General features: G+C 43.3%; 1 protein-coding gene across 1 annotated transcript; it reads right to left on the reverse strand.

The window, feature by feature from the left end:
• Nucleotides 1-3106: 3106 nt before the first annotated feature.
• Nucleotides 3107-5395, reverse strand: LOC132834550 (probable G-protein coupled receptor 139). Its single transcript, XM_060853492.1, has 2 exons — nt 5386-5395; nt 3107-4017 (listed from the first exon to the last, which is right to left on the reverse strand). Exons 1-2 carry the CDS (start codon nt 5393-5395, stop codon nt 3107-3109), a joined length of 921 nt encoding a protein of 306 aa, XP_060709475.1.
• Between the last annotated feature and the right edge of the window lie 19845 nt (nt 5396-25240).

Genomic DNA, 25240 nt, shown 5'->3' on the forward strand with positions numbered 1-25240 from the left:
TCAACCCTGCCAAGTGTGAGGTTGTCCATTTTGGAAGGACAAATAAGAACGCGGAATACAGGGTTAACTGTAAAGTTCTTAGTCAGGTGGAGGAACAGAGGGATCTTGGGGTCTATGTACATAGAACTTTGAAAGTTGCCACTCAGGTGGATAGAGCTTGTAAGAAGGCCTATGGTGTATGAGCGTTCGTTAGCAGAGGGATTGAATTCAAGAGTCGTGAAGTGATGTTGCAGCTGTACAGGACTATGGTTAGGCCACATTTGCAGTACTGTGTGCAGTTCTGGTCGCCTCACTTTAGGAAAGATGTGGAAGCTTTGGAGAGGGTGCAGAGTAGATTTACCAGGATGTTGCCTGGAATGGAGAATAGGTCGTACGAGGACAGGTTGAGAGTTCTCGGCCTTTTCTCGTTGGAACGGCGAAGGATGATGGGTGACTTGATAAAGGTTTACAGGATGATCAGAGGAATAGATAGAGTAGACAGTCAGAAACTTTTTCCCCGGATACAACAGAGTATTACAAGGGGACATAAATTTAAGGTGAAGGGTGGAAGGTATAGGGGAGATGTCAGGGGTGGGTTCTTTACCCAGAGAGTGGTGGGGACATGGAATGCACTGCCCGTGGGAGTGGTAGAGTCAGAATCATTGACGACCTTTAAGCGGCAATTGGATAGGTACATGGATGGGTGCTTAATCTAGGATAGATGTTCGGCCCAACATCGTGGGCCGAAGGGCCTGTTCTGTGCTGTATTGTTCTATGTTCTATGTTCACGCCAAGGCTTTTTCTTGTCCCCTCCTAGCTCTCCTCAGTTCATTTTTCAGTTCTTTTCGAGCTACCCAGTAATCCTCTAAAGTTGTGCCAGATCCCTGCTTCCTCAGCCTAAAGTACGCTCCTCTGCTCTTCTTCTCCAAGGCTCCTTCACCTTATCATTCCTTGCCTATCTTAGTGGGACTAAGTTATCCAACACTCACTGCAAGTGTTCCTTAAACAGCCTCCACATTTCTGTTGTGCATTTTCCGTTGTACAATTGTTCCCAATTTATACTCCACAGCTCCTGTCGAATAGCAGTTTAATTTCCCCTCCACCAAATAAATACCTTCCCATGCTGTCTGCTCCTATCCCTCTCCATTCCGATGGTAAAGGCAAAAGCTCTGACACCTGGCCTGGCCTGTGCGCTAGCACCAAATCCAATATGACCTCTCCCCAGTCGGCCTGTTTCAATATCGAGTCAAGAATGTTTCCTTGACACACCTGACACATCTGGCTCCATCCAGACCATCTGCACTCAGAAGGTTCCAACCAATACTGGGAATGTTGAAGTCACCCATAACAATATCTCTGTTACATCTGCACTTTTCCAACATCTGCTGTCCGACCTGCTCTTCCACCTTTCTGCTGCTATTGGGGGGTCTGTAGAAAACACCCAATAAAGTGTCTGCTCCTTTCCTGTTACTGACTCCCACCCCTACTGACTCAGTAGACTAACCCTCCTCAACACCCTCCTTTTCAGCAATTGTGATGCACTCTCTAATTAACAACGCTATTCCTCCTCCTCTTTTACATTCCTCCTTGTTCTTCATAAAAGGTCCAAACCCTGGAACGTTAAGCAACTATTCTTGTCCCTGTGAAATCCATGTATTTGTTCATCACTCTTATTCCTGACATGGCTGACATTGAACTTGAACACATCCCATTACCCTATCAACTGTGCATCCTTCTCGACAGATTCTCTGCATTCTATTTTGCCCATTCAACAGCTACCCTCACCTCTGATCTCTCACTCTGGTTCCCATCCCCCTGCCATTACTGAGCATGTACTAACAGAACTGTAAATTAAAATTCCGTGATTCCATAACTGATGTTTTGTGTGCAATTCTAGTCACTGCATTAGAAGAAAGACATAACAGCTACTAGAAAATTTGCAAAATGAAGAATGCAGTGAAAAGGAATGATTGGAGAAAGTCGGATTATTTCCCTGAGAGCAGAGGAGACTGCGGGTTAACTTAATTGAGATGCAACAAATTATGAGGAACCCAGATAAAATAAACCGCAAGGATCCATTTTCTTGAGCAGAGCAATAATTTACAATATGAAACAGTTATAAGATGTTTGGTAAAAGTGAGTTTTTGGAATTCACTTTATGTTGGACATGTACAACCTCAATCGTAACCTGAAAGGCTTCAAATCACGTGCTGCAAAGTGAAAGTAGAGTTGGTATGTAACTTTTCTTTGTTGATGCAGGCCCGCTTTGGGCTGAAAGGCCGGAAAGAAAAGCAAGCAAGCAAATAAAAAGACAATAAAGGACAATAAGAAAGAGGCTAAAAGGGAGTGAAGGAAAGAAAAGAAAGAAGACATTCTACATTTGTAGAATGTGTTTAACGATCTCAGAATGTACAATCTTATAACCAGTAAACTCTTTCTCTTGCACGAAATATTGCAGCAAATATGTGCTGTGACAAAATTCAGAATTATAAGTTGATGAATAAGCCGAATCTTTTTTCAGTGATTTTCAATGCAATGCAAACACTGTCGCACAGTGGCTTAGTGGTGAGCACTGCTGCCTAGGAGTGCAAGAGACCTGGGTTCAATTCCCACCTCAGGTGACTGTGTGGAGTTTGCACATTCTCCTCGTGTCTGTGTGGGTTTCCTCCAGGTGTATTGGTTTCCTCCCACAATCCAAAAATATGCAGGTCAGGTGAATTATCCATTCTAAATTGCCCACAGTGTGAAGTGCATTAGACAGGGGTAAATATAGGATAGGGGAATGGATCTGGATGGGTTATGTTCGGAGGGTCACTGTGGACTTGTGGGCTGGAGGACCTGCATCCATACTGCCCGAAATCTATTCGCCAATTTAGTCTCATCATTGGACCAGATAACGGGAGAGATTGTGGGATTCTTCACATTTCATCAAAGAGAATAAGTTGTCATGTCAACAAAGAAGCAGCAAATCAATTAGCTCAATATTCTTTTAATATTGAGAACAGTGACCTGTTACTACTGGAGTGTGATATGTACATTTCTGAAGTATGGGAACTTGGCTTATATTGAGAGAAATAGTGTTACACATCGAATGGCGCAAATTTAAACAAAGTGACTGGAGTGCGTTTTACTGCGGTTTCCTGTTTAAAACAGCAATGAAAATGGTAAAGGGATAAATTAGGACTTGCTTCAACTCCTCTCGGAATTTGTTCTGGGTCACAGCATAGATGAAAATATTGTTACAGGAACTGAGTATTTGGAGCATATTGGTCGTCTCTTGAAGGATGTATTGTGGATCATTGAAGTCCAGGCTGTTAAAGTAACCCACACCAGTAATTCGCACATAGAGAAACTGTATGACATGAGTGACCCATAGGAGGAGGAAGCTGAGTGAGATGGCGAACAGCAGGACGATGGATCTCCTGCGATTCGCCATCTCTGTGTCTCCATGATTCTCTGAGCTCCGGAGTCTCCTGCGGGCCCTGCTAGCAACTAAGATAATTCGTACTGTCAAGGTATTGAGCAGCAGAATGAGGAGGAAGGGGAGAATAGGAGTTAATATGTGATCCAGCGAATTGAAGGCCTGCCAAGCGGACACTGTGTAATAGAAGGACTTGATGACGCAGAACCAGGGCACCCCATCCACATAGTACAAGGGCTTAAAGATGATGTAGAAAGGAGCGTTTTGTATGCAACTCAAGGAACAGACCATTCCTATGACCAGCAATGCAGATTTCTCAGTACAATATCTTGTCTTCAGGCTGTGTAAGCCAATGACCACAAAACGGTCAAAGGTGAAGGCCACTGTCAGCCAGACCGAGCAATCCCGAGTGGCAAAGATCAGCAGAGTAGTGAGTTTGCATCCAGGAGTAGTAGACAGGGCACTATTACGAAAGTAGATTCGGTCGATCCGATTAAGGATGCACCCATTGACAATGACAAGGAAATCAGTCACTGCGATCGCCACCAGGTAGAGTGAGATGCACCGGGACAGACCACATCGTCCACGGCAAAGGATTAAAATTGCCACCAAGTTCGCTGTGAGAAATTAAAAAAGAAATATGATAGGAACACACAAAAGAGGCCGAATACACCACTCGGGCATCCTACTATATAAAAAGGGTATGGATTTTCTACTTGAAAACCATTATTTTTCCACACCATCTATGTTTTTGATATATGATCTGTTGATTTATGCCTTAAATGCAGTGTGGTTTCTGTCAGATGCGATAGCCATGATTAACTTTTTTGTGTGTTCTTGTTGACAGGAGACTGATATATTATTAAAGAAGAGGACTTTGTTGGTAATGGGCAACAATGCAGAAAATGGAATCTCAGACTAGTCAGATGGCTCTTTCAAAAAGAACCATTTTCAGGATGGGAAACTTTGCCCCAATGTTGTGTAATTGAATCCATATGCAAGACCTATCCATCCAGAAAGGAGACACAATCAGAAGGACAGGGCAATGGGTTTAAGGATAAGGGAAGAAGTATACTCCTCAGTTAGCTTGGGGTCACAGACTCAGCATCTCTGAGCCGCTAACACTGGGTTTGTTTACTGATTATGGCAAGTACGTACAGAGAGATAGGCCTTGATTTTCCCTGAACAGCTGCACAGGGAGCACAGCAGTTGTTGCGGATGATGATGGTGGTTGGTGGGGTAAGATGCGAAGGTAGCGGGAGAAGGGGTGAGTGAGACATCAATGAAATCTTTCTCCTTCTTCCTCAGGAATATGTTTTCCCACTGACTTCTCACCATCCATGCTTGCCTGTCTCTCAGTGCTGCCACTTGCAATCACAGGCACGGAGCAATTCACCTTGATCTACATCAACCACAAACCAACAGCTGGAGTCCCAAAATTCCACCTTGTCAAGTGAAACTAATCAAGATGAACAAAACATGTTAACTTTGTACGGGATGTGTCACGTCAGACAATGATTGAGAACAAATAATGAGGAACAAAGAAAATTACGTCACAGGAACAGGCTGTTTTGCCCTCCAAGCCTGTGCCAATCTAGATACTCTATCTAAACCTGTTGTCTATTTTCTCAGGATTGGTATCCCTCAATTCCTTGCCCATTCATGTATCGGCCTAGGTACATCTTAAATGATACTATTGTGCCCGTTTCTACCACCTCCATTGGCAATGCATTTCAGGTACCAACCAACCTCTGTGTAATGTATTTTCCATGCATATCTCCCTTAACCCTTTTCCCTCTCACCTTGAACTCGTGACCTCTAGTAATTGAGTCCCCGATTCTGGGGGAAAATGCTTTTGCGATTCACCCTGTCTGTACCTCTCATGATTTTGTAGAACTCAGTCAGGTCCCTCCTCAACCTTGGTCTTCCTAATGAAAGTTGTCCTAATTCACTCTAACTCTCCTCACAGCCAGCGCCCTCCATACCAGGCGCCATCTTGGTGAACCTCCTTTGACCCTCTCCAAAAGCATTCACATCCTGTTGGTAATGTGGTGACCAGAACTGTACGCAGTATTCCAAAAGTGGCTGAATCAATGTCTTATATAACTGTAACATGATCTACCAACGTTTGTACTTAATACCCTGTCCAATGAAGGAACGCATGCTGTGTGCCTTCTTGGCCATTCTCTCATCTTGCGTTGTCACCTTGAGGGAACAAAGGACCTGAACTGGAAGATTTCTCTGGACATTAATTTTCCCCAGGATGTATTCTTATATTGTTTTTTATCTCTCTTGAAATTGATCTTCCAAAATGCATCTCCGGAATGAACTCCACCTGCCATTTCTCTGATCAATGGTATATCTACAGTATATCCTGCTGCATTCTCCGACAGTCCCCTTCCAGTGTCTGCTAATTCCATCAATCTTAGTGTCTTCTGCAAACTTGCTAATTAGACCACCTATACCTTGCTCAAGATCATTTACGTATCTCCCAAACAACAGTGGTCCAAACAAGGATCCCTGTGGAACACCACAAGTCATAGTTCTCCATTTTGAGAAACTCATTTCCACTATTATTGTTTGTCTCCTGTTGCCCAGTCAATTCTCTATCCAAAGTTTGTGCGAAGATTTGTAGCGCGGGTGCTTGTTGTAGTGGTTCTGTTCGCCGAGCTGGAAGTTTTAGTTGCAAACGTTTCGTCCCCTGGCTAGGAGACATCATCAGTGCTGTGGAGCCTCCTGCGAAGCGCTTCTTTGATGTTTCCTCCGGTATTCATCAAAAACACGGAAATAGAAAAAACACACCGGATCATCAACGCCACACTCACACGAATGCGATTCACGAGAGAAGTAGAAAAGGATAGCCAACTCCCATGCCTAGACGTGATAGTATAGAGAACACCGAATGGAGAATTCACCACAAGGGTACACAGGAAAACAACACACACAGACCAAGTCCTAAACTATGAAAGTAACCACCCCAACACACACATACGAAGCTGCATCAGGACACTATTCAAAAGAGCTACAACACACTGCAGTACACCAGAACTGCGAAAAGAGGAAGAGGAACACCTATACAAGGTATTCGCCAAAAATGGATACCCGCGCAACTTTATCAACAGATGCCTAAGAGATAGACCACGGAACGAGGACATGCCACAACCAAAAGGACGAGCCACACTACCATACATCAGGAGAGTTTCAGAACTGACAGCCAGACTACTGTGACCCTTAGGACTCATAACGGCACACAAACCAACAGCCACGCTCAGACAACAACTTACTAGAACAAAGGAGCCAATACCCAACATGAGCAAAACTAATGTAGTTTATAAAATACCATGCAAGGACTGCACAAAACACTATATAGGACAAACAGGAAGACAGCTAACAATCCGCATACATGAACACCAACGAGCCACGAAACGACACGACCAGCTATCCCTAGTAGCCACACACTCAGACAACAAGCAATATGAATTCGACTGGGAAAACACTACTATCATAGGGCAAGCCAGACAGAGAACAGCCAGGGAATTCCTAGAGGCATGGCATTCATCCACAAACTCCATCAACAAACACATCGACCTGGACCCAATATACCAACCACTACAGCGGACAGCTGAAACTGACACCCGGAAGCGGCAAGGACAGACCACTATAAATACCAGAGGAAACATCAAAGAAGCGCTTCGCAGGAGGCTCCAGAGCGCTGATGATGTCTCCTAGCCAGGGGACGAAACGTTTGCAACTAACACTTCCAGCTCGGCGAACAGAACCACTACAATTCTCTATCCATCTAGCGAGTACACTGTGGACCCCATGCAACTTCACTTTGCCAATCAGCCTAATCGGGAATCTTATCAAATGCTTTACTGAGGTCCATGTATATGACAACTGCAACCCTTCCCTCATTATCAACTTTTTCAATTTCTCAAAGAATTCTATTAAGTCGGTAAGACTTAACCTTCCCTGCACAAAACCTGGTTGCCTATCACTGAAGAGCTCATTTCTTTCCAAATGGGAAGAGATCCTATCCCTTAGGACCTTCCTCAGCAGCTTCGCTGCCACTGACGTCAGGCTCAGTGACCTATAATTACTTGAATTATCCCTCCTACCTGTCTTAAGCAAGGGGACAACATTAGCAATTCTCAAATCCTCCAGGATCTTAGCCTTATTTAAGGATCTGCAAAGATATCTGTTAAGGCCCCAGCTATTTCCTCTCTCACTTCCCTCAGTAACCTCCGATAGATCCCATCCAAACGTGGGACTTCTCCACATTAATGCCTTTTAGAATATCCAACACTTCCTCCCTTGTTATGCCGACTTAACCTAGACTAATCAACCTTGTATCCCTAACTTCAACATCCGTCATTGCCCACTCTTTGGTGAATACCAATGCAAAGTACTTATTAAGAACCTCACCCACTTTCTCTGAATCCTCCTTTGCCCTTGAGTGGGCCACCACTTGCTCTTGTTACCCTTTTGCTCCTTATATGTGAATAAAACGGTTTGGAATATTCTTTAATACTGTTTACAAAAGATATCTCATGTCCCCTTTCCACCCTCTTCATTCCTTGTTTCAGAATGCTCCTATATTAGGAAACATAACTTTGCCGAAAGAATACACCAATGTGTAAAAACATATCAGCTCAAGCACAATGCAAACTTACAATTTTCAACTGAAATCCCTCTTTTAAATATTTTTATAAGTGAATACAGGACCACATTAGCAATCATTACTTACCAGTGAGAACTAACTAACGTTTAACTCGAGAGTTTGCACAGCACATTGATTCATTCAATCAACAAATAGCATATTGAAATGTATCTACTATGATAATTGCAAAGCAGTGATTCATTTTTCAACGCAGTGTTAAGAAAAGGACAATACTGATACATCATTGTGCTGCATATAACTAAACACATTTGATTACATTTCTCTGGACTGATAAAAAAATCTAAAAGATCAATGTGTGTTCAATACCATAAATTATTACTCATATTTCAGTGATATGATTAGCTGTATTTCTATGAATTTGTAGTGATATCTGTTAGTGCACACCTTGCACTCAATGTGTACTATCTCTCACAATAATACACATGATATATTTCACCTATATACATAACCTATTTGAGTTTCCTTACATTCAAATAATAGGTAATATTAAAAAAGAATGAATCTGTTCCTGATAGGCACGAGACAAAATATCCGCATCCTTCAAAATAAACCTTATCAGGATCCATACTTACCAGGAGCACCGATTGCAGCAAGAATGGGATAGGTAATGGCAAAGAATGGGCCATTTGCTGGTGCGTGCATGCCTTTCCCAGACTAAAGGTATGAACAAAACTGTCGACATTATCTCTGTGAGGCCGTCTAATCTTCCCTCAATTATTTTGACTAAGAATCTCCAGAGGGTTAATTAAGATGCAAAATGCATCGCAGTTACACGTCAGTGAACAAAACGACAAACTCACTGTTTCATACCATTCTTTGTAAGATTGGAAATGAGGACGACTCCATTATAGGTTTGAGCCAACAAATTGTGCATTTTCACAACAGGTGATGACCATTGAGATCCTATCTGTACACTCAAACGATTGCATGACAAATTGCTATTTGCCAATTGCATTCTGCATATAAACTGTCAGATTAGTGCATGTGTTGCCTTTGTTGGTACTTGTATTAACAATAAGTACTGTAATGCTACCTAAATATTTAAGCAGAGTGATTGTTGTTACTCGAAATCACTGATAGTTAATAGGGCAGGGATTCCAAAATGGAAACCATCAGAAGCACATTTTCACCATCTGGAAACTACAAAAACTGCTGCTGTCTGAATAAAATACAAATGCTTCCGATTGAGATTAGGTCCACCGTTTCTCGTGTGGCAACAGGTAACCCATGATCCAATGTAATGTGAAACTTGTCAGCTGGAATGTGGTTTAGGAAATTAGCAGAAAGTGCATTGGTAATGCAGACGGGCTCAATTTAATCTGGAAAGAGTTTTGTTCCAGTGAGGGAATAACTATGAAAGAGACGACTGTAATGCTAGCAGAGCCATATATTATAGAAGGCATGTAACACTGCAATAACAGTGCAGACAACACTCATGGCGCAGACAACAACAAACGCACGAAATAATGTGTTGGCCGATCCAGATGCCTTCCAACTGTTGCAATCGTACCAGCCTCCACCACTTCTTCTGTCAGTGTATTCCATACTTGCATCACCCTCCGTGTGAATTTCACACAGCCCAGTGTATTGCATTTCCTGCTTTAAATGTAGTCTCCTCTACATTGGGGAAATGAAAGATAGACTGGGTGACCAGTTCTCAGAACCCTTATGTCCTGTTTGTATCAAAAATACTGAACATCTATTTTTCTGCCACTTCAATGCCATAACCTGTTTCCTGGCTGACACATCTGTTTGAAGCTTGCTGCAGTGCTCCAGCAAAGCTCAGCACACACGGAATGAACAGCACATCGTTTTCCGCTTGTACTGAGTCCTCTCCCTCTGAAGAGTGGAGTTTTTTGCACTTAATGTCGTGTTCAACAGCTTTAGCACTTGAGTTGTCCCATGTTGTAACCCCAACGTTTCCACATCAGGCCTTGTTATCACACAGTCCACTAATACACCAGTCCATTGTTAATCACTGACAGTTCCTATAAAATTTTATTTACCCTCCTAGCCAGATCGTTATCCACTCATTTTTTTCTGATCAACTGTTCTTCTCTGCCTTTGAGCTGCGTCCCCAACAGTCGTTTCCTGCTTCCCCTCCCACCTTAACTTCTTCATAGAAGCCAATATTTTCTTAGCTACCATCAATCCTGAGGAATAGTTGCTTCACCCGAAACCTTAAGTCTGATGCTGCTGCTAGACATTCTCAGCTTTTCCAGCAGTTTTTGATTTACTTTCTGATACACAACATTTGCAGTTTTTTTCAGTGATTACTTTGGAGTTTTGGGTTTATCTGGCAGTTGCTGTCACGAGTTAAATTGGTTCATTAGCTCAACCTAGGAGGATGCAGGTTCTGGGGTTTAGATGTTTCACTAACATCGGGGGAGGTGGTAAAAGAGAGTGAGGGTGTGACATTGTTAGTCAAGGACAGTGTTACGGTGGCAGAAAGTACATTTGCTGAGTACTCATCTACGGAGGAAGTATGGGTTGACCTGAGAAACAGGATAGGAGAGGTCACCCTGTTGAGAGTTTTCTATAAGCCTCCGAAAAATTTCAGAGACGGAGAGGAAAGGATTGCAAAGGTGATTCTGGATATGTGTAAAAATAACATGGCGATGTTATGGGGGATTTTAACTTTCCAAATATTGATTGGAAATGCGATTGTTTGAGTACTTTAGATAGGTCAGTTTTTGTCCAATGTGTGAAAGAGACTTTCCTGACACAGTATGGAGATAAAGACAAAAAGGCAGGAAATGCAGGAATCCAAAATAGACAAGCATGAGACTGGAGGACACAGCAAGCCAGGCAGCATTAGGAGGTATATAAGTAGACATTTATGGTGTAACCCTTTTCAGCATGTAAATATGCCAACAAGAGGTGAAGCCAATTGGATTTTGGTTCGTGCAATGAACTTGGCCAGGTGTTAGATTTGGACATATGTGGTCACTTAGGTGACATTGACCACAATTTGGCTATATTTACTTTAGCGGTGGAAAGGAATAGGGAGAAATTCAAGGCTAGTTCTGTAGCTGAGGCAAAGGCAATTATGATGCGCTTAGGTAACATTTAGGATGCATAGGATGGGGAAAGAAACTGCAGTGGATGGGTACAACTGAAACTTGGAGCTTGTTCAGGGAACACCTACTGCGCGTCCTTGATAAGTATGTACTTGTCAGGCAGGTAGGAAGTGACCGAGCAAGGGAATCATGATTTACTAAACTAGTTGAATCACTTGTCAAAAAAAGGAGGCGGCTTATGTAAAGATTAGGCATGAAGGCTCAATTAGGAGTCTTGGGAGTTCAAGTTAGCTTGGAAGGACTAAAGCGAGAGCCAAGAACAGGACGGAGAGGACATGATCGAGGAGAACACTAAAGCTTTCTAGAGGTTTGTCAGGAAATAAAAAGAAAATTACTCGAGTAACATTAGGGCCTGTGAAGTAGTTGGAAGTCGTGCGTGGAGTCTGAGGAGATTGGAGAAGCGCTGAATATTTTGCATCTGTATTCATACAGGAAAACGACAATGTTATCGAAAAGAGTACTGAGAAACAGGCGCCTAGACTAGACAGGATTGAAATTCACAAGGAGGATGTGTTAGCAATTCTAGAACGTGTGAAAATTGATAAAGCCCCTGGGCCAGATGGGATTTATCTTATGATTCTCTGGAAAACTAAGGAGATTGAAGAGCCTTTGTCTTTGATATTAATGTCATCATTGTCGACAGGAATAATGCCAGAAGACTGGAGGATAGCAAACGGTGTCCCATTGTTCAAGAAGGGGAGTAGAGACTACCCTAGTAATTATAGATCAAAGTTAAAAATCATACAACACCAGGTTGTAGTCCAACGGGTTTTATTGGAAGCATTAGCTTTCGGAGGGCTGTTCCTTCATTAGATGGTTGTGAGTTGTAGAGTAGTCCATAATCACTTGATTAAGGAGCAGCCCTCGAAAGCTAGGGCTTCCAAATAAACCTATTAGACTAGAACCTGGTGATGTGAATTTTAACTTTGTGCACCCCAGTCCAACACCAGCATTTCCCAATCAATTAGACATCAACAAGCCTTACTTCTGCGGTGGGTAAAATGTTGGAAAGGATTATAAGAGGGAGGATTTATAATCATCTAGAAAGGAATAAATTGCTGAGGGATAGCTAACTCAGCTGTGTGAAGGGTAGATCGTACCTCACAAACCTTAGACATCTTTGAGAAGGTGCCCAAACAGGTGGCTAAGGGTAAAGTGATTGATGTGGCATATATGATTTTCAGTAAGGCAATTGATAAGGTTCCCCATCGTAGGCTATTATACAAAATAGAGAGGCACAGGATTGATAGTGATTTAATGGTTTGTTTCAGAAATTGGCTAGCTGAAAGAAGACAGAGGGTGATGTTTGACGGGAAATGTTCATGCTGGAGTTCAGGTGCTAGTGGTGTACCTCAACAATCTGTTTGGGTCCATGTTGTTTCTTATTTTTACAAAAGATCTGGATGAGGGCATAGAAGGATGGGTTCGAAAATTTGCAGATGACACTACATTCGGTGGAATTGTGGACAGTAATAAAGGATATTGCAGGTCATAGAGGAATATAAGTAAGCTGCGAAGCTGGGTAGAGAGGTGGAAAATGAAGTTGAATGTGAAAAAGTGTGAGATGAATCAATTTGAAGAGAGGAACAGGAATAGACAGTACTGGGCTATCAGTAAGATTCTCGGTTGTTTGGATGAGCCGAGGGATCTCACTGTCCAGGTACATGGATCTGTGAAAGTTGCCACCCAGGTTGACAGGGTCATTAAGAAGGCATATGGTGTGTTAGCTGTTATGAGTACAGGGTTTGAGTTTGAAGCCACGAGGTCATGTTGCAACTGTACAAAACTCTGGTCCGGTCGCGCTTGGAGTACAGTTCGGGTGGCCGCATTATAGGAAGAATGTGGAATGTTTGGAAAAGTTGCAGAGGACATTTATGAGGATTTTGCCTGGAATGCTCCAACAATGCAGCAAATTGCTTACTGTCATTGCAATGAGAATGTGTTCTGTAACCAGCACTGAAGCTGCAGTTGGATGAGAAGAGTATTGTAACTTCTGATGCATCTGTTGGGTAACACAAGTATCAGGAGAGTACAGTACCTGCTGGAGTGAACAGTTCTACATTAAAACCGGTAATGTTTGCTTCGTGTTAGTGTAAGGATATGGTGGTATAGTGATTAGTGCTGCTGCCTCAGTTCCAGGGCCCTCGGTTTGATTCCAGCCTCAGGCAACTCTGTATGTGGAGTTTGCACATTCTCCCCGTGTCTGCATGAGCTTCCTGGAGGTGCTCCGGTTTCATCCCACAGTCCAACGATGTGCAGCTTAGGGGCTTTAGTCAGAGGTAAATATAGAGTAAGAGAAGAGGGGAATGGATCTGGCTGGGTTACTCTTTTCAAGTATGGTGTTGACTTATTGGGCCAAATGGTCTGTTTCCACACAGTAGGGATTCTGTGATAACTAAAGTACTGATTTGAAGGAGATAGGGAATGAGATCTTGGTCAAGAGCTGGTTCTGGGATATCTGTCTGAGAATAGTTCCCATCACCTGTGGAGATAGGCTCGCTGTCAGTATTCCTGATTCCTGATGAAGTGTTCTGGCCCGAAACGTCGAATTCCCTGTTCCTTGGATGCTGCCTAACCTGCTGTGCTTTAACCAGCAACACATTTTCAGGTCGTCGCTGTCAGTATTTCAAAATCTCATCTTCCAGTTGTAAATATTGTCTTACTGAATTATCTGAAGTCATTGCCAACTCTTCCTTTCAATGTGAAGCATATAAAACAAACTAAGTATATTTGTTAAATGACTATCAATAATGTAACGTCTTAGTTAACACAACTGACTTCCTGGAGGTTTGGTGCTAGAATTAGAGCTAGGATTAGATTTTAATGTCAAGTGTCTTGAAGAATAGGAATACACGAGTACGTTGAAAAATGTACAAAATCTCCATTCTCTGGTACAACCTTGGTCACAAAACCAGAGTGCAAAACGAACAGCAGAAATAACAGAAAGCCAAAAGGCAAGCAAAACATTCAGACATTAAAGTTGAAGTGTTTTCTACATACGTGTATTTGGAACCACCAATGCAGGCACACAGGCCCAGCCATGGCCTGGAGTCTTGGTCAGCCTGCGCGCTTGAGGAGGAGTTACACCCACCACCTCAGACTGTCAGGAGGCTGCTACCATTCCACGCACCTCTTGCTGCTGTGCAGATGTCACCGATTTACCCAGAGCAAAAGGCTAACCATGCTCTTACTAAGAGAAGGCACAAAAGGTGATGATAATCCCAACACTGTACATTGCCTATATCCCACAGTGTCAACATCAGGAAGGACTTTGCACATTCTGGAATGTGAACACATTGTAACTTGATGACAGTGAGGGTTTCAGTAACTCTCTGTTTGATCGCAGTCAGGCCCCTTGTGCTGGACAGATCAAAGTGTGACCTCACAGTGTCAGTGTGACATCACCGTTTACATCACAGAAAGAGAGCTGACGTCACAATCGGTTTGTAACCTGGCTTTGTCTGAGGCACGAGGCTGCACGAGGAAATCCAGGGAAGGCAAGGTCACTACACTGACTGTGTCTCAGGCTGATCTGTCGGCGACTGAGTGTGATCAGAGAGAGGATCAAAGAAGCTTGACTTTACACAACACAACGTTGTGAAAAGACCATCAGGGAGGTGATCATTTAGAAGATAGTGAGGTTTGAAGTTTAGTCTAAAATTTTTCCTTTGGCACTAACTGAGGTTGGAGGGGGAATGGGAATTAATGCTCCAAAGTTTATGAAAACGACATTTAGAGTTTGTGAGAAACAAAGCTCACAACATAATAAATTTCAGTCCGAGTAAAATTCTGAAGCAGCGAATTTAATTGAAACGCTCTTGCAAGAAGGGGTGACTAGGAAGTAGCCACCCCGATGCAGAAATTACTCCACAATTTATACAGTTTAATTCCTGGTCTTCCCCGTTTCCCTCACGGGCCTTCAAACCTATCACTTTTCCTTATTCTGTTCTGCACCTGCCCAGCTGCGCTCCTCCCTTGCTTACTTCTCCCTCTACTCCAGGCCGGGCAACCCTCGCCCTGTGAGCGACTAGTCTCGCTTCAGTGCTGACATGAGGGAAATTTGCTGAGCTTGGAATATCTTGATGTTCTTTTTCAACTTATCTATTTGTCTGTAACATCTTCCATTGTTTGCAGGCACATTCAATTCTTGTATGCAATTTTAGCTAACTCAGAAGAAACTATGTATCCCTTTACATAGTCTTCATTCTTGCATGCACATTTTAGCTAACTTAGCTCTTTGCTGAAACAGTTATACACTGGTGTCGGTTAGTTGATTCACCTTGCATAAGCAATCACAGTTGCAGAAGTAACACTGCTTTACCTATATCACACAGAGCTTATTAAATCTTGCAAATTATTCAGAACTGATTTTTAACATGGGTCAGGAATTTTAATCCAAAATGTAAATTTCCTCCTCTCACCTTGCCAATTCCTGCATCATTGGAGGATGACACAGAGACAGGAAGTGATGTAGTTGCTGTAAGAAGTTACAGCGATAAGGAATGGTATACAGGCTGGAAGATGACACAGTGATAGGGAGAGTTGCGGGGAATCGAAGATATAACATTAATATGGACTGATGTAGGGGATGGAGGAATTTTCAGATATGCTGGGAGTGGCAGGGATGGGAGGAGTATGCCGAGATATAGAGGAAGGAGGTGACAGCGATAGGAAGATGTGTGAGAGCTGGATTAGTTTTCAGATATAAGGGCATTTGTTGATGCTGGAGGAGGTTACACAGATGGACATTGGTGCTGGATGAAATTACAGAATTAGAGAGGCTCTTGGGGTGGGGGAGATTAAAGCGACAGGAAGGTGTGTATGGAATGGAGGAGGTGATGAAGATAGGAAGTGGTGTGATGGATGGAGTATACCTCAGAGATAAAGAATGATGTAGATGATGGAGGTGGAGGGATGGAGTTGCTGGAGAATTTTACAGAGATAGGTAAACATAGAGGTTCCAGAGATAGAGAGAGATGGAAATGCTGTAAGAAACTATGGAAGAAGGGAAGGATTTAGGTGCTTGAGGAGGTGGCAGAGATAGGGTGAGTGTATGTGCTCACAGTGGGGACAGAGATAGGGAGATGCATTGTGGCTGGAATATTTGATTTGATTTATTGTAGTCATGTGTACCTAAGGACATTGAAAAGCTTTGGTTGTGAGCAGTACAAGTAGATCATAATAAGCAAAACCAGACAGACCATAGGGTGCTTTGGTAAAGTGAAGCACAAAGTTTACATTGCACAAGGGATGCATGAAGCAAAATTAATATTAACAAGATCAGCTTGGTTTTACTTTAGTGAAGGAGGTGGAAGAGATAAGATGCATGTTGGGCTGGAGGTTGTGACAAGATCATACAGAGATAGAGAGTTGCAGGGACTGGGAGGAGGGTGAATGGGTTGGAGAAAGTTAAAGAGATAGGGAGGGATGTAGCTGGGGTCAGAGACCATGCCGATGAGAGGGGAGAGGTGTCGGGCTCGAGGAGGTTACAGAGATATGGAGGGGTGGAGTTGGTGGCAAGGTCATCGAGGTGGCAGGGGAGAGTTATAGGGGCTAGAGGAAGTTACAGAGCTATGGAGGCGTGTAGATAGAGTGAGAGGTTATGGAGGTAGTGGGGTTGGGATTTTGGGTTTGGAGGGAATTCGAGATTAATCCAGAACTTCAGGCTAAATTCCTGCCAGAGCAAATTGCGGAATCTGTCCTGAATATATGCTTGGAATTAAGAATATACTGATGACGTTTTCATAGAGCATAGGACATAGAACATTACAGCGCAGTACATGCCCTTTGGCCATTGACAGTGCGCTGACCTGTAAAACCAATCTGTACACATCTAACCTACAGTATACCATTTTCTTCCATATTCTGGATGAGTGGTGTTGGAAGAGCCTAGCAGTTCAGGCAGCATTCAATTCGCTGCACTTTGGATGCTGCCTGAACTGCTGTGCTCTTCCAGCACCACTAATCCAGAATCTGGTTTCCAGCATCTGCAGTCATTGTTTTAACCTCATTTTCTTCCATATGTTTATCCACTGACCATTTAAATGCCTTTAAACGAAAGGAGTCTACTACTGTTCCAGGCAGTATGTTCCATGCCACTCTCTGAGTGAAAGAACTACCTCTGACATCTGTCATACATCTATCACCCCTCAAGTTAAAGTTATGCCATGCGCACTAGCCATCACCATCTGAGGAAAAAGACTCTCACTGTCCACTTTATCTGATCCTCTGATTATCCTTTATCTCTCAATTAGGTCACCTCTCAAACTTCTTTCTTCATCAGACTTTCCCTCCATAACAGACAACATCCTAGTAAATCTTCTCTGAACACGTTCTAAAGCTTCCCCATCCCTCCTATAATGCAGTGGCCAGAACTGTACAGAATACTCCAAGTGCGGCTGTTAAAGTACAGATTTGTGAAGGACCAGGAAATCCCTTGTGGACTCAACCTGTAAGGCTCTCTCTTGGTTCGTCCCAGAGATCGCGCTATTTGCTGGCCTGGAATGAAAAAACAAACTCCTCAGGAAATTTAGTTAATTTAAGTCATCCCCTTTATTTACTTATAGCATCACAATTACAACATAACACTGAAACCTAGAAGCTAAACTAACTGGGTTAAAGCAAATGTTCTTAATTTCCTTACCTTCCCTACGTGACTGTTTTCTAATGTACAGCATATGTGTTCTTACATTCAACATTACATTTTAGTCTAAATGTTTAAGGACAAGTTTTAAGACTATAGACTTTCTAATTCCCTCCTTTTGTCATTTCATGACAATTACATAGCTTATACAAGTGTAATTAGTCCATTTAGTTGATTTGTATTCTCAATAAGTCAAGTGCCTCCTCTGGTGAGTCATTAACCGTAGGAGCAATGTCTGAAAGATACTGGATTTCAGCATGGCAGTTCGGGCATGGAGGTACATGGGTGGACAAGGGTTGATTAACCAGATTCCTCTTTGGATTTGGTGAAAAGCGTTGTACGGTCCATTTCATGCATAAGCGGATGACAATGTATGTTCCTAGGATGAGATCAAGGACTATCAATATGTCCCACATGATCCATCCGCACAGTGACCATAGCCAGCATGTAACACTCCATCCACATGGATCGGATGATGGTGCGGCAGGTATCTTCCATGTGTCATGACCCATTTTGTTGATTACATCTGTGTCGTCCAAAATATCTTTTGAGAAATCATTGATGCAGGTGCAACACGGCGGACAAGTAACTGAATAAGCACTTTCTTCTTTAGCAATGGGGAAATCTAGCACGAGCCGATTCTGAAGCATCATCATTCCGGGTCTCCTGTAACTCTTTCTTCACCAGCTTCAGAGCGTGTGCAGTTGAGCTGGCAAATCTTTCAATGTCATACGCAAGGTCACTTACCTGATCTAGGGCCATCTCACCAACCAAGCCAGGAATAAGACCTCCTAGCAAACTGGACCACCAGATTTGTTGATGATAGAAGTTGTGTAAGTCCCATTTTGTATTTCCTCTACTTATTGTTCCACATTGATTCACATATTGGTGGGTGTTCCATTCATCTACTTTAGATACTTCACGGTGGAGGATGAAAAGTGGTACGGTGTGTACTAGGGCAAAATGTCCATGCCAGTGATTGGGTAAATATGGGTAGGCTTTGTTTTTGCATCGTCATTCAAGGCTAAAAGGAGTTCCAATGATGCACTTCGGTGAGTGAATGATGAGTCTACTGAGAGTGAGAGCTGAATTTTGGAAACAGTGGGTGCTATCAAACGTCTGGTTGTACAAATATATTAAATGGAATGGGTTTTTCCATCACAAATGAGGGATTGCATACATTTGTGAGTCCTATTTATATACTGTACATCAGAATGATGGAAGAGTGGGCAGATAACACATGGATTGGGGGTTTAGTATGAATAAAGAAACTATTAGTAACAGAAGGAGAATTGGCAGTGCACAGCACTTTTGGTCTTTCTTCATCTTTCCAGCTTGTCTTATTCATTACAGCAGCTACATAATACAGGAAACATGGGAAGGTATTTCTATCTGTGGCAGTTTGTCAGATTGCAGAGGATTACGTCGAAAAGATACAGTCTCGTGGCGATAGGTGCCTTTGGGACTGGTGATTTCAGTACTATGCGCTCAATACTACAATCTTTACAGTTCATTTTGAGAGGGCACAGACAAGTATTTCAAAGTAACAGTTTTCGGTTGATAGAGCAGATGAGGTTATGGAATTGTGCCATCTCATGATGACTGGCAACGAAGTGTTGCGAGGATGACAATAAGGTCAAGAGTGATGTTTGGATACACAAAGTGAGCAGTTTAAATGAGTTTCAGCTGGGCAGCTGCATTCATGACTTCCAATGGCATTAGTACAGGTTTCATTTATACAGCCACATTGGGGTTCTAGCCGGTCTGAGACATCACAGATGGGTTGGTTACATTTGGGCGCATGTACGTGGGTTGGATTTTCATTGGAAGCCTGTTTCAGTACTAATCCTAAGACTGTAAAGGTGATAAAATCTTGCAATGTAACTTGCAGACACGTGGGTGGCACGGTGGTTAGCACTGTTGCCTCACAGTGCCAGAAACCCAGGTTCAATTGTCACCTCAGGCAACTGTTTGCATGGAGTTTACACATTCTCCCCGTGTCTTGTGGGTTTCCTCCCACAGTCCAAAAATGTGCAGGTTTGGTGAATTGGCCATGCTTAATTTCCTGTAGAGTTACCTGAAGAGAGAAATGGTCTGCGTGAGTTGCTCTGCGGAGGTTTGTGTTGACCTGTTGGGCCAAAGAGCCTGTTTCCACACTGTAAGTAATCTCATGTTGAAAGTCCTTCTAAATTTAGTGCAGTTCCAATTGTGAGAAGACCTTTTCCAGTGGGAGCCTAATTTTTCATGACTTAAGTCTTTCAATAGTACGTAGTCGCCGGGGTTAATGTCTTTAAATGTTAGAGCTATCTATTCTTCCTTCCCTGGTATATGATAGGCTTCTTTGACCTGTTGATGATAAGACTGCAATGCTCTGGTCAGCTTAATCAGGTATCTGTGCATCTCTTCTGCCATGACATGTACATCAACAGGGTGTTGGGAAGTTAATGGTGCAGACAAGGGAGTCCTCAGGGGCTTTCCATGTAGCACTTCTGCTGCCGAGAATCCCGTCTTTTTCGGTGTCAGAGATCTCATATTAAAAACGGCAATTGGGCAAACTTACAGCCAATTAATGCACGTTTCGTCTACCAATTTGCTTTGCTGACCTTTAAGGGCTTATTTGCTTTTTCTACAATTCCCGCTGCATGGGGATGGTTGGCACAATGGAATTTTTGATTCAAATTCCAACTTGTTCATGTGCCTTGTTTAGCTCCGCACAGAAGTGGGGGCCATTATGAGAAGAGACCATTTCTGGTATTCCAAATCTAGTATGATTTCCCTCACGAAATTTTACAAATAGTTGTTGCTGTGCAGTCAGTACAGGGATAAGCTTAACCCATTTAATATATATCCATCAATAATCACTAAACAATACTTAGAACAATGACATCCAGGTAATTCTATGAAATTGAACTGGATAGTCTCAAAAGCTGCACTTGGCAAGGAAGTTTCACCTGGTGGACACTTTACTCCATTCCCGGGATTATGCTTTTGACAAATTAGGGAATTTGCAGCTCCGTGTTTTCATTTTTTCTTGCAGGTGGGGATTTCACTAAGTTTGGACAATTGTGTCCACCATTCCCTCCTTACCTACATGTGTATGTGCGTGAACATAATCAACTAGAATAGGCAGAATTGAATCGGGCAAACATGTCTGTCCCACTGGCATAACCCAAAGCTTATTGTAACTATTACATAACAATCATGGTACATCCATCTATGCCTTTCCTCATCATGTGAGTCCCCACGATGGGTCCGTATTTGTTCTAGGTCAGACTTGGCCAGGGTGTCAGAAGAGGAAATAGGAGAGTCTCCCTTTCGTTTTCTATTAATCATTCGATTAACCATTTTCTTTTTGCAGCAGAGTTGCTTTCTCAGCAGCTGCATCAGCGGCGTTGTTGCTTTCAGTGACAACTGAAGTATCAGAGCAGTGAGCAACACTTTTGATAATTACCAATTGAGAGGGAAGTTGAACGGCACTGAGGAGATTAGCAACAAAGGCAGCATTGTGGATACGGGTTGCAGATGAGGTAAGGAAGCCACGCTGCCGTCAGACTTGACAAAAATCATGGGCACAACCAAAAGCATTGTGGGAATTAGTATAGATAAAAATCATGGAGACGATCAGGCGGTTCAAGAGGTTCTTCCTGCACAATGTATTGGGATGAATGTTAGAGCAGTATTTAAAGGAGAGAAGCCGATTCTGAAGCAATGAAATCTCATAGCGACTCAGTCAAATCACAGTAAGGTGTTGAGTGCGATTAGAGGTAAGCAAGGATACCGCAGAATGGGCGATATAGACTTCTACATTTTTATGTGAAGTTATATTACAGGCAGCCACTACCATTGTATGATGGCGGGACGAATCTGGCTGCAGTTTTAAAATAATCTTGCAGACGCCATGTGTAGTTTCATCTTGAATTAATTCAATGTGGTCCCAGTAGAATGTCACAGGCTGTGAATACTAATTAGGCAGAGTTGTAATTGTCAGCCTGCACAGTGGTCTAATCCTTCTAATAGGAATTTTGCATTATATTCGTTTGAATTTAACTTGCATTTCTGATTGTTCTAAAGTCTAACTGAAATACTATTCTTTTGAAAAACTAGCAAGGTTTTGATTCTTTCAGCTGTACATCGTTTCCGTTCACCGTCTGGTTAAAGTGTACAAACTGGTTACAAAAGCAGCAGTCAGATTTGATCTAAATCAATGGCCTAAAGTTCACTTATCAGTGCAATGTAACACTCCTAATGTACAGGGACATATGATTCACTGGGGGAAGAGCATCGACCTTGGCACATTGTTCCTCAGAGTAGGGAGGAGGGTTTCAGGCGACGTTTTGTTTGATGCAGCATGTTCGCCTTGGCTATTACTGTGAGTGAGCTTTGAGGACCTCCACGGCGAGGAACTGGAGGAGGTCAGCTGACAGGACGGGAGGGATAAACTATTTCCTCCTCCGAAATAGAGTCTTATTTGTTATCCGCAGATGGATCTGGATTCTTTATCAATGGGTTTTTGGTGGGGGGAGGAGGGGGGATTTGTGGGGGTGAGGGGTGGGGGAGGGTGATTGTTGTATAAGGAACAAGTCCTGCACGGTTGCAGCCTGTTGGTTATTCTCCGGTTTCCCTTTTCTTTGGATCCCCTGACGTTGCAACTTCAGCTGTAAATCTTGACTTTCCTTTTTTTTCTATTTTCTCCGCAGCCAACTCCAATTTTGCTTCTAAATCATGTGCTTCACATCTGCGTTTTAGTTCTATCCAATCTCGTTCAGATCCTTCCTCAATTAGTGTACTAATTCCCTGTTTTGTCTCTATGATGATTGCATGGATTTATCCCATTTTTCCCTGGCTGCCCTTTTCCACGCTGATATGGCTTTTTTCTGCTCACTTTCCTTTTTTTCCCAAATCCCTTGTTCAATTTTAATGAGTAGACATAAATCATGTGTACCTCCTAGAGGTCAGTCCAGCATCAGAGGAGTGTGCAGAATATTTGATAATTACCAATAGAGAGGGAAGTTGAAAAGCACTGAGGAGATTAAGCAACACAGGCAGCATTGAGGATAGACGCTCCTGATGAGGTAAGGAAACTGCCTCTGTTGAGGATCTGCGTCCGATATTCTCCTCAATAGGTTTTCATAATTAATATACAGACTTACTACATCTGTTAGGGGACATTTGTCTTCCAATTTATCTAAGGCTGCATCCATACTTATCCTCACCTCTTTCAATCTTCACAAAACTGGTGGTCTACAGGCGACTGGAACCCCAAATACTACAAGGGCCTCTAACCCCACTAACCACAGGGGCTTATAACCCGATTACTACAGGGGACTGTAACCCCAATTTCTACAGGGGACTCTAACCCCAATTACTACAGGGGTCTCTAACCCAAATTAATGCAGGGGCCTCTAACTCCAGTTAATACAGGGGCCTCTAACACCAATTAATTAAGGGAACTCTAACCCCAAATACGGCGGGGCTATAACCCCATTTATTACAGGAACCTCTAACTCCACAAAGCACAACAGCCATTAACCCTCAAATCACGGGAGTCTCTAACCCCAATTACTACAGGGCACTCTAACCTCAATTACTTCAGGGCCCTCCAACCACAATTACTACAGAGGCCTCGAACCCCAATTACTACTGGGACGAGTAACCCCACAAAATGCAGGGGCCTCTTACCACAAAAAACACAGCAGTCTCTAACTCCAGTTACTACAGAGGCATCAAATATTGTTTATGAAACTGCGTTTAATACACTCTCTGCCAGACAGTAGTAGTAATTGAGGTTTAATCCTGCCAGACAGGAAGAGCGTTTAATACCTTTGCTATCTGTAGTGATTGTAACGTGGTCATAGAAAGTGACTTCCCTGATTGAGGCTGTTAATCTGATCAAATCAGGCAGCCCCGGCTGTCAGAGAAGAGCACTGCTTATCCATGTGTATACTGGGAGTAGGCGTTTGCACTCCTCTTTGATTCTTTCAAAAACCTTCTCCTCTGCTTTTGGTTGCACTTCAGTCCCACGCTTCTGATCTTCGGGCACCCGGTACGGAGGTGGGAGGGCAGGTCTGAATACCTCCTCGTGGGTCAGCTGCTGGGCCTGGCCAAACTGGCCATATAAAGGTCCAGGCAGCGGGCCGTGGAGTGGGTCGTTCAGGCCGATTGCCTGCCCCTCTTCCGTGGTTACATTAGGGCCCGAGTGTCCTTGGAGAAGGAGCACGCGGCGTCCACCAACACCCTGGAGTTGTTCAGGGAGAGGTGGCGTCGCAGGGAGTGGAGTGCATCATTTCCCCCTCCAACTCTATTTTGATTTAGTCCCTGCCCTCCCCTTCACTGTTTTGATCACACAGCATTGCCCTTTGATGTGAAGGGCACTGCTCGTCACAGGCCACTCGGGTGTTTTCCTACTTTTCCTGGTGGTGGAAATTAAATAAAGATTCGTGCACTTTATGTCTCTCACTGTGTCTCACAGCTGCACACACACACCATGTGTGCTGGGGTTAAAAATAATAAGCACTACCGCAGTTAGGCGGTAGTGCGGGGGTTAAAAATTTTTTTAAAAAAAAATATATATAAACAGGGGATGGTGAAGGACACTAACAAAGAAAAAAAAATAAACAGGGGAGTTCACACAGCATTACCCAAAAAAAAAGAGCACTGCTTATCCATGTGTATACTGGGAGTAGGCGTTTGCACTCCTCTTTGATTCTTTCAAAAACCTTCTCCTCTGCTTTTGGTTGCACTTCAGTCCCACGCTTCTGATCTTCGGGCACCCGGTACGGAGGTGGGAGGGCAGGTCTGAATACCTCCTCGTGGGTCAGCTGCTGGGCCTGGCCAAACTGGCCATATAAAGGTCCAGGCAGCGGGCCGTGGAGGGGGTCGTTCAGACCGATTGCCTGCCCCTCTTCCGTGGTTACATTAGGGCCCGAGTGTCCTTGGAGAAGGAGCACGCGGCGTCCACCAACACCCTGGAGTTGTTCAGGGAGAGGTGGGCGCCGCAGGGAGTGGAGTGCATCATTTCTCGCTCCAACTCTATTTTGATTTCGTCCCTGCCCTCCACTTCACTGTTTGATCACACAGCATTGCCCTTTGATGTGGGGGGCACTGCTTGTCACTGGCCACCCGGGTGCTTTCCTATCTTCCTGGTGGTGGAAATTGAATAAAGATTCATGCACCTTGTGTCTCTCACTGTGTCTCACACCTCCACACACCATGGATGCTGGGAAAAATTAAGTACTACCGCAGTTAGGCGGTAGTGTGGGGGTTAATAATAGAAAAAAAATTAAACAGGATTGTGGGCACTGCTTGTCACTGGCCACCCGGGTATTTTTTTAAAAAAGCAAAAAAAGAAAAGAAAAGGCAAAGAGAGAAAAAAAAGAAAAAAAAAACACTGCTTGTCCATGTGTATTTTGGGTGTGGATGTTTGCACTCCCTCTTTG

The sequence above is a fragment of the Hemiscyllium ocellatum genome, chromosome 40 (assembly GCF_020745735.1).
Source record: "Hemiscyllium ocellatum isolate sHemOce1 chromosome 40, sHemOce1.pat.X.cur, whole genome shotgun sequence".
In the NCBI taxonomy this organism is placed as follows: Eukaryota; Metazoa; Chordata; class Chondrichthyes; order Orectolobiformes; family Hemiscylliidae; genus Hemiscyllium; species Hemiscyllium ocellatum.